The sequence below is a fragment of the Notolabrus celidotus genome, unplaced genomic scaffold, assembly GCF_009762535.1.
Source record: "Notolabrus celidotus isolate fNotCel1 unplaced genomic scaffold, fNotCel1.pri scaffold_564_arrow_ctg1, whole genome shotgun sequence".
Classification (NCBI taxonomy): Eukaryota; Metazoa; Chordata; class Actinopteri; order Labriformes; family Labridae; genus Notolabrus; species Notolabrus celidotus.
Window position 1 is genome coordinate 1 of NW_023260363.1, and position 11,593 is coordinate 11,593.

At 43.9% G+C, this 11,593-nt stretch overlaps 1 protein-coding gene across 1 annotated transcript; it reads right to left on the minus strand.

Annotated features, from left to right (window-relative positions):
- Nucleotides 1–6: 6 nt before the first annotated feature.
- On the minus strand, nucleotides 7–10,967 carry LOC117809914 (calpain small subunit 1-like; the record flags this gene model as incomplete). The annotated part of the gene is made up of 7 exons (XM_034679421.1): nucleotides 10,774–10,967; nucleotides 10,067–10,121; nucleotides 9,917–9,953; nucleotides 7,849–7,941; nucleotides 980–1,037; nucleotides 193–257; nucleotides 7–50 (listed from the first exon to the last, which is right to left on the minus strand). Coding segments are annotated over exons 2-7 (344 nt in total), but the record flags the coding sequence as incomplete, so codon positions are not given.
- Between the last annotated feature and the right edge of the window lie 626 nt (nucleotides 10,968–11,593).

The window sequence follows — 11,593 nt, forward strand, 5'->3', positions numbered from 1 at the left end:
TTCCACAGGTACTTGAACTCGTGGAAGCCAAGTTTACCTGTGCTGTCACTCTGAAGGGGGCGGAGTCAAAGGTCAAAGCACGGCTGAATACAGGAGGACACACACAGCGCTCAAAGACAGGTGTGTGTACCTTTATGTTGAATAGTTTAATTGATCTGATTTGAGTGTAACTGTGATTTAATGGAAGGATACGTCCATGACGGCCACCATGCTCCTGCAGGACTCGATGCTGAAACCGTCCGTCTGAAGGCCGCCGTCTGAAACCAAAGATGAACACATGAAAACACATTAATGAATTTCTCTTATGGATAAATAAAGTACATTATATTCTATTCTCTATTCTATGAAGATGCATGAAATACAAATTAAACTCTTGTAGGACAAAAAATAAATAAAAAAACAAAAATAAATAAAAATATTGATCATACTAATAAAAATACTAATAAAAAATAATAATCATAAAAATCATATTACAAATTAAAACAACAATAACAATAATAACAAAAATAATAATAAAATAATAATGATAATAATAATAATAATAAATTAAAAAAAATAATAATAATAATTAAATAATAATGATAATAATAATAATTATAAATTAAAATAATTTATAATTATTATAATAATAATAATAATAATAATAATAGTAATAATAATAATAATAATAATAATAATAATAAATTAATAACAATAATAATAATAACAAAAAGAATAATAATACAATAATAAAGATAATAAAATAATAATAATAATAATAATAATAATAATAATAAAATAAAATAAAAAATAATAATAACAAAATAATAATGATAATAATAATAATTATTAAAAAAAAATTATAATAATAAAAATAAAATAATACTAAATTAAAAAAATAATAATGATAATAATAAATAATAATAATAATAATAATAATGATGTTAATATTTTGTGGTTTCGGACCTTCACATGAAAAACAAAACAAGTCATGACTTACGTTTTGAAATGATTTTGTTCAGGATGTTCATCAGCTCATTGGGGCTCACTTCCATGTCCTGTACACACACACACACACACACACATGTTAGACAGTGTTTTGTGTTTCCCCTTAGAGGAAGCCCCTCTCACACACACACACACACACACACACACTCAGACACACACAGTGAGTCACAGCTGATCCGAGTGTGACTCACTCACACTGAAGCTGTTTCCGTTTTATTTCCTCTGATTTGTTTCCAGTTTCTGACTCACGGCTGAAAACATCTCCACTCTCAGATTCTTCTCTCTGTTGCTAAAACAAAGTGAACACAGAGTAACCTCAGGAGAACACTGAGCTCTGAAACACTATGGTTTATTATCTATTACTGCAGCTTCATTACTCTCAAAGTTTCAGTATGGAAGGGGGCGTTTTGGAGGTGTAATGATGTGCAGTTGAACATGGAGCGTTTTGTCTTGTCTCAGTAGAACTTTGATGTATCTGTTAAACTGTGTGCATGGTCCAGTTTACGTCACCATGGTGCGTTTGAGAAGTCATGATGCTCGGGTAAAACCTTTAGAAGTCTTTGCAAAGAGAGAATCACAGATTAGGACTCTAGTTTTAAAGAAGTTGAGTCCCCATCACAACGAACGCATCGTCACATGTACAAAAGTTCATCTGTAAGAGAGAGATCCTAAAACAGCAGCATTAAAATTCTCTCTACGTCTTTAAGTTGCTGTTACGCCCAAATAAGGGTGTCTAATCTGATTGGCCAACTCAGGCTCCACCCCTAAATCCTCCCCTATGATTGACAGTTGTCCTTGTTAGAGGCGGGACTTATGTTTCTTTGTCTCTTTAAATGTTGCATCTTTTCTTCATACCAGAAAGAGTTTTGTGACATTCACCTGTCTTTTAAAAATCAGAACATTGAGACAATTCATCTTTATGCATTATTTATAATATTTAAATTTTTGTTATTATTTTATCTTACAGATTTAAGCTGGACTGACGCCCTTAGAACGCCATATTAACCCTTTATTATACTGTATTTCCAGCGCTATCAAATTTAACCAGCGTTGAATGAACTGAGCATGTGCAAAATATTTTTCTACCTTATTTCAGATCCATTATTTTTTCAACTGAGCGACATTTCTGCAAATTCTGTGACTTTAAGGTACAAATATTTGGACTCGCCCGTGCTGATTGCTGCGGCTTCACACGCCGGACACCCCTGCCCATGTTAATTGGACGCACCCCTGTCCCTAACTCTCCCTCAAATCCACCACACAGAAAAACAACATGACTAATTTAAAGCGACGCCTTCCTCTCATGCAGTCTCCTCTGAGTCCTGAAGTTTCCTCCAGAATCCGGTCCGTCCCTTTAACAAGTCTCAGGAAGCTTCATCTGTCTCCACCTCAACCGGCCTCCTGAGTCCTGACCCCACCCGGCTGGATCACAGCCAGGCGGGTGGACCTGTCTTTTACTACACCAGTCTTCATCTTCATCATCGCCCTTAATGCTGTTACTGTTGACTCAGAAAAATCCACCCACTTACAGCTGGCTCAGATCTGGTCTAACTTGTGCTCACACCCCTTTAATGAGTCAGAGAAAACCACACACACACACACACACACACACACACACACATTAACACAGCCTGTAAGGCATGAGCCTCCCTGCCAGACAATGGCAGGAATGCATAAAGACAGCGTCTCTCTCTCTCTCTCTGTGTAACACGCCCTGAAGCAGACTCTGATGTTTCCACAAGTTAACAGAGGACACAGCAAACACATTCAAATGTTTATCTCTTCAACCAAACGACACACTGTGTTTACAGACCAGCTGATAAATGAGAGCCAAGCCCCGAGACGCATCCGTCCATTACTGTAAAGTTGGCCTTTACCTGCATACTTTGAGGTCTGAGGAGAAAGAGGTTTGGGAATATCTCGACCTGATTGCTTCTCAGAAGCTTCAAAACGTGCAAAAAGTTCCTGTTTTTGTCCCTAATGGGCTCAGGTTGTTACTTTAAGAGTCTGACAACATTTACAGAAAGGATCCCTGCAGAGAGAGGGAGCTTTATGAGGAAGAGGAAGCTGATTTAAACCAGACACAGATGTTACATCAGACTCCAGTGACAAAAACAGTCATTGTATATCACAGGAAACAACAATTTTAGCTCGATGTTTGCTTTGGGTATAAATCCGATGTTGGAGGAACCAATAGAGGCTGAAATAGACCGCCATGTTCTGTGCTCTCTGAGAGGTTACATGTCTTGTTTTGTGAATGGAGTCTGGTGACTTTGGAAGACAAAGAGGTCTATCTCTGGAGGGATCCTTCCTGCAGTGGTGTCAGGTACAAAACTGAGCAGGAGGTGTGAAGGATGAGCAAGTCCAAATATTTGTACCTTAAAGTTGCAGAATTTGCAGAAATGTAGCTTGGTTGTAAAAAATAATGGATCTGAAATGAGGCAGAAGAATAGTTTGCACATGCTCAGTTCATTCAACGCTGGTTCAATTTGATAACGCTGGAAATACGGTATAATAAAGGGTTAATATGGCGTTATAAGGGCGTCAGTCCAGCATCAATCTATCAGTTTATTTTGGGTATAAATCCGATGTTGGAGGAACCAATCTAGGCAGAAATAAACCGCCATGTTCTGTGCTCTCTGAGAGGTTACATGTCTGGTTTTGTGAATGGAGTCTGGTGACTTTGGAAGACAAAGAGGTCTATCTCTGGAGGTACAGAACTGAGCAGGTGCATTAGCCTGAAGGTGTGAGGCTGCAGGTATCACAGCCTGTTTCCACTGCAGTCAAGATAATTGTGCCTAAAAGTCCCAGAATTTGCAGAAATGTAGCTCAGTTGTAAAAATAAAAGATCTGAAATGAGGTAGAAGAACAGTTTGCACATGCTCAGTTCATGCACAGCTGGAAATATAGTATAATAAAGGGTTAATATGGGGTTTTAAGGGCGTCAGTCCAGCTTAAACCTGTCAAATAAAATGAAAACAAAAATAAAAATACTCTAAATAATCTGTTTTAATAATTTGATTTTTAAAAGGCAAGTGCAAGACACAAAACTCTCTGTGTGGACGCTGTTTTTTGTCTTCTGTAAATCAAATCTAATTTTATTTGTAGAGCTCTTTTCAAGTCACAAAGTGCTTCAACATGAGCAGCAAAATAAAACAGGCAGCTCATAAAAACAAACAAGTCAAGATAAAGAAATAAAACATATTTTAAAAGACATTAACTTCTCCTAAAAGAACTCTAAAGGAATAAAATTATTTAAAATATATTTCTTAAGACGGTTAAAATAAAATAAAGATCAGATAAAATCAGTGAAGGCTCTGAGATAAAAGTCTGTGTTAAGAAAGCATGCAGCTTTGTTTCTGTAATCAAATCAAGATTTTCACTGCAGCTGAAAAATATGTTTCTATACGTCGGTGCATGTTTCTGGATTTCAGGATAATAATTTTGATTCCTTTTGTTAACTTCTAAAAAACAGGCGTGAGTGAGATTGGAGCGACAGAACCTGTCCGACTCGACGACAAACGACACGAACAGAGAGGTGGAGGAGGAGGTGGAGGAGGTGGAGGGTGGAGTTAGGAATGCAGCCGACAGCAGGCAGACAGGTGTGGTGAGCGGAGAGGGATCAGGTGAGAGCGGAGGGATGGACAGGTAAATACAAGCTTTTAAAAACACAGATATAAACTTCCAGAGAAGCTGAATTTTAATTTGAGTTTTCAAATCAGGTCAAGATCTCAGTCGGTCCAACGACAGGAATCATGTCAACATGGAGACTGCATGTTTAAGATGAAGGGAACAAGACAAGGCTGTGATGAGGCGCAGAAAAATGTGAAGACTGCAGACATGCACGCCGTAAAACACGACATTAAAATGTGAAGCATGCTGCAAATGCACGATTTCTACTACGAGAAACGTAAAATACAACGACTGAAACGTGCAAATGTGAGCTCCACATCTCTCTCTCCTCTGTGTTCAGTTCTGGATGAGACCCTGACTGTAGAGACGGGTGTAAACACTCATCAAGCTGCAGTTTAAGGACAGAACAAAGTCTCTGTGGTTGTTTTATGAGGCCTGAAGTCACGTGACCTTCTCAGGATGTAAACCAACCACAGATGTTTTGAGCTCTGAGCTCAAATCCACACAGCGGGGGTCAGATGTGTTATCAGGACTGATTCACCAGGATACAGAAGCTCAAGTCTTCAGTGTCGCAGGGGTTTAAATGAAGCACACAGAGGACACACACACACACTGGAGGACACACACACACACACAGGAGGACACACACACACACACACATAGGAGGACACACACACAGGAGGACACACACACACAGGAGGACACACACACACATAGGAGGACACACACACATAGGAGGACACACACACACATAGGAGGACACACACACACACACACACAGGAGGACACACAAACACAGGAGGACACACACAAACACAGGAGGACACACACAAACACAGGAGGACACACACACACACACGAGGACACACACACACAGGAGGACACACACACACATAGGAGGTCACACACACACATAGGAGGACACACACACAGGAGGACACACACAAACACAGGAGGACACACACAAACACAGGAGGACACACACACAGGAGGACACACACACACAGGAGACACACACACATAGGAGGACACACACACACATAGGAGGACACACACACAGGAGGACACACACACACATAGGAGGACACACACACACATAGGAGGACACACACACAGGAGGACACACACAAACACAGGAGGACACACACACACAGGAGGTCACACACACACATAGGAGGACACACACACAGGAGGACACACACACAGGAGGACACACACACACACAGGAGGACACACACACACACACAGGAGGACACACACACACAGGAGGACACACACACACATAGGAGGACACACACACACACATAGGAGGACACACACACAGGAGGACACACACAAACACAGGAGGACACACACAAACACAGGAGGACACACACACACACAGGAGGACACACACACACACAGGAGGACACACAAACACAGGAGGACACACAAACACAGGAGGACACACAAACACAGGAGGACACACACACACAGGAGGACACACACACACACATAGGAGGACACACAAACACAGGAGGACACACACACAGGAGGACACACACAAACACAGGAGGACACACACACAGGAGGACACACACAAACACAGGAGGACACACACACAGGAGGACACACACACACACACACACAGGAGGACACACACACACAGGAGGACACACACACAGGAGGACACACACACACACAAACACAGGAGGACACACACACACAGGAGGACACACACACACATAGGAGGACACACACACACATAGGAGGACACACACACACACACAGGAGGACACACACACACAGGAGGACACACACACACAGGAGGACACACACACACAGGAGGACACACACACACATAGGAGGACACACACACACATAGGAGGACACACACACAGGAGGACACACACAAACACAGGAGGACACACACACACATAGGAGGACACACACACACATAGGAGGACATACACACACATAGGAGGACACACACACACACAGGAGGACACACACAAACACAGGAGGACACACACACACATAGGAGGACACACACACACATAGGAGGACACACACACACATAGGAGGACACACACACACATAGGAGGACACACACACACACAGGAGGACACACACACACAGGAGGACACACACACACAGGAGGACACACACACACATAGGAGGACACACACACACATAGGAGAACACACACACACATAGGAGGACACACACACACACAGGAGGACACACACAAACACAGGAGGACACACACACACATAGGAGGACACACACACACATAGGAGGACACACACACACATAGGAGGACACACACACACATAGGAGGACACACACACACACAGGAGGACACACACACAGGAGGACACACACACACACACACAGGAGGACACACACACACAGGAGGACACACACACACATAGGAGGACACACACACACACACACACAGGAGGACACACAAACACAGGAGGACACACACACACAGGAGGACACACACAAACACAGGAGGACACACACACAGGAGGACACACACACACACAGGAGGACACACACAAACACAGGAGGACACACACACAGGAGGACACACACACACACAGGAGGACACACACACACACAGGAGGACACACACAAACACAGGAGGACACACACACAGGAGGACACACACACACATAGGAGGACACACATAGGAGGACACACACACACATAGGAGGACACACACACAGGAGGACACACACACACATAGGAGGACACACACACACATAGGAGGACACACACACAGGAGGACACACACACACACAGGAGGACACACACAAACACAGGAGGACACACACACACATAGGAGGACACACACACAGGAGGACACACACAAACACAGGAGGACACACACACACACAGGAGGACACACACACACACACACACACACACACACACAGGAGGACACACACAAACACAGGAGGACACACACACACACAGGAGGACACACACACACACACACAGGAGGACACACACAAACACAGGAGGACACACACACACATAGGAGGACACACACACAGGAGGACACACACAAACACAGGAGGACACACACACACAGGAGGACACACACACAGGAGGACACACACACACACACACACACAGGAGGACACACAAACACAGGAGGACACACACACACATAGGAGGACACACACACACACACACACAGGATCAAAGTGGGTTTAATATGAACATGAATGGACTCACATCTCCAGCCAGCTGTTGGAAAACCTTCCGAAACTGCTTCTCCTCATCGTTCTCGTGAGCCTGGGCGAAATTCAGAGGTCTGCGAGGTGGAGGCTGCAGACACACACACACACACACACACACACACACACACACACACACACACACACACACACACACACACACACACACACACACACATAGACACAAAGAGCTACTGTTAGTTCACACACATTTTTCAGCCTCTTTGTTTGTTTGCTTACAAAATCTTCCACTGGGAGGAATCTGAGTGTGGCTCAATCCTGCTCACAGTTCAGGGGTCTGGACTCGTACGGAGACACAAAGCTGATAACGTGGTCTGAGGTTTTTCTGTTTGATGTTCAGGTCAAACATTTGGGGTTGTGAAAAGGGAGAAAGGGGGAGGTAGAGCGTGCAGCTTAACCTGTCGGGGATGAGTCAAAGCCCAAAAATGCTTCTCTCCCTGGCTCTACAGACTCTTCTTGCTCTCCATCGTGAAAATGGAGGAGTAGGGGGAGGTAGAGCGTACAGCCTGACCCATCAGGGGAGGGTCCAAGCTTCAACAGGCTTCTAGTCCTGGGTCTGCCTTCACTGTCTTCTTTCTAACGTCTCTCTACAGACTCTTCTCTCTCCCCTCGTGAAAAGGGAGGAGTAGGGGGAGGTAGAGCGTACAGCTTGACCCTTGTTGTTGAGTCCAAACCCAAGCAAGCTTCTTGTCCTGGCTCTGCCTCCCCTTTGTCTTTTTAAATTGTCTACGGACTCTCCCCTTTTCTCTCTCCCCTAATGAAAATGGAGGAGAAGGGGGAGGTAGAGCGTACAGCCTAACCCCAAAAGGGGAGGGTTCAAGCTTCAACAGGCTTCTAGTCCTGGGTCTGCCTTCACTGTCTTCTTTCTAACGTCTCTCTACAGACTCTTCTCTCTCCCTTGTGAAAATGGAAGAGAAGGGGGAGGTACAGCGTGCAGCTTGACCTTTCTGGTTGAGTCCAAACCCAAGCATGCTTCTTGTCCTGGCTCTGCCTTCCATATCTTCTTTTTAAATAGTCTACAGACTTTTCCCTTTTCTCTCTCCCTTGTGAAAATGGAGGAGAAGAGGGAGGTAGAGCGTACAGCCTGACCTTACAGGGGAGGGTCCAAGCCCAAACAGATGTCTCATCCTGTCTCTGCCTTCACTGTCTTCTTTCTAACCTCTCTCTGCAGACTCTTCTCTCTTCTATCTCCCCACGTCAAAAGGGAGGAGTAGGGGGAGGTAGAGCGTACAACTTGACCTTTCTGGTTGAGTCCAAACCCAAGCATGCTTCTTGTCCTGGCTCTGCCTTCCATATCTTCTTTTTAAATAGTCTACAGACTTTTCCCTTTTCTCTCTCCCTTGTTTAATTGGAAGAGAAGGGGGAGGTAGAGCGTACAGCCTGACCCAACAGGGGAGGGTCCAAGCCCAATCAGGTTTCTCGCCTAGGCTCTGCCTTCCCCGTCTTCTTTCTAACCTCTCTCTTCAGACTCTTCTCTCTCCCTTGTGAAAATGGAGGAGAAGGGGGAGGTAGAGCGTACAGCCTGACCCAACAGGGGAGGGTCCAAGCCCAATCAGGTTTCTCGCCTAGGCTCCACCTTCCACATCTTCTTTCTAACATCTCTCTAGAGACTCTTCTCTCTCCCTTGTGAAAATGGAAGAGAAGGGGGAGGTAGAGTGTGCAGCCCTGACTTCTTTCTAACATCTCTCTACAGACTCTTCCTTCTTCTCTTACCCCTCATGAAAATGGAGGAGTAGGGGGAGGTAGAGCATACAGCCTGACCCAACAGGGGAGGATCCAAGCTTCAACAGGCTTCTAGTCCTGGGTCTGCCTTCACTGCCTTCTTTCTAACCTCTCTCTTCAGACTCTTCTCTCTCCCTTCATGGAAAATTAAAGTGAAGGGGGAGGTAGAGCGTGCAGCCTGACCCTGTTGGGCCGAATCACAGGTGAAGGGAGGAGTCCACTTGATAACCCCGGTGTTGTATGGAGGACATGAGGGGCCGTGTGGTAGGTTATGAGAATTGTGGATTTGAACACAGGAGGTCCAGGAGGAACCTGGTACTTACAGGGTCTGAGGGCATGAAATCTTTGGGGTCGATGTTCCTGAGGACAAAAAATAAAAAAGTCAAGCACTCCACAGAACAAGGTAACACTCTGAGATAATGAAGGGAAACTGTTAGCTGATCTGGATCAAAGAGGAAAAGAAATACACTCACGAGATGACATTGATGAGGCCTTTGGCGACTTTTCCAAACAGAAACATGATGGCGTCTGCGTGAAACAGAGAGAGAACATTAACATTAAATAATGCGTTCAAGAAAGGGACCACACTCATTCAAACATTTCAGGAGCATTGTAAACAGGACAGGAGGCATGATTCCACGAGGCAAATAAGGGTGGCAGTAAAAACACGACCTGAATGGTGACTATTTAAAAATAATCTCAATATAAATCATGTTTTTTTTACTTCCTGAAATAACAGGTTCTCTGTTTGGTCCATAAAACAAACAAACATCCACAGTTTTGTTTCCAAGGCTTCCATACTTTCTGGAAACTGAGCTTTTACACTTTGTTGTTTCTATTTTGACTCAAATAAAGGATCCAGGCTGCTTTTTCAGCATGAAGGAGTCGCTGATGCTCATTTCACAGCCACTCCTAGTTTGCTCTAAGTGGACTCAGACTTTGAATGCAGCACGACTGACTTAATTTCTCCTTTCAGTACTTTTCCACTTCTTGAAACAAGACATATGCAAAACCTACACCTACACATAATCTACACAGTGTCTAGTTTCAGTGTTAACCAGCAACAGGTCCCTGAACGCAACACAGAGCTGCCTTTCTGCATAAACACACAAACAGGACTTAAAGAAGGTTTTTTACTACTCACCAAAGTTTAGCTTCTATGACAAGAGAAGACACTCACAGGTAGAGGTGGAGAGAGCTGAAGACACACTGACAGGCTGACAGAGAGAGAGAGAATGGGTCAGGTATTCAGACAGGGTGGCACTCCCACTGACAGAGTCCACAAAACCAGTTGAGCAAAAGTTCTTTTTCAGTGCATCATGAACCCCGCCCGACTCATAAGGACTACACACACCCAAATACACATACCAGGGGCAGGCAGGCAGGTCCTAAAGTCTGCAGGATTCCTGCAAGACAGAGCAGGATAAACAAGAGTGTGTGGTGCATTCAGGTGTCAGAAAGACAGCTCGGAATTTCCAGATCCTTGAAAAAAAAAAAATCAAATTCCAAAAATCATTTTATCCATTGTCTATATATTAACTCCTGTCTCATTCGGTCCCTCATTCCTTTGCAGGATGAAAGTATTTGAAGTCAGTCGTTGCGATAAATAATATAAGAGCATGTTTAACTTAAGATTCAGAATCAGCTTCACCGGTTTAACATTTACTTTGCAATTCCTAATCATAACATCAGGGACATCATTAAGAGTTGATTTATTGACATTTCGTAGTCTGATACATCATTGCCCCCAGTGGTCACAGTGGGGAACTACATCAAGATGTGGTCAGTGGCCATGCCTGTAGCAAGCTGCTAAATGTACAGTATGTGTTGTATATAAAATGGACGTCATCCCGCTCAGCTCAAAGTGAGGCCGCCACAAAAACTGCTCCCCCTGGTGGCTGGCTGCAGTATAGGTCGAAAACTCTGTCTCCCCCATTCAATTGAATGAGGCTGCAGTCAAACTTTAAAAAATAAATACACGTGGTACGAATGTTTCTTAC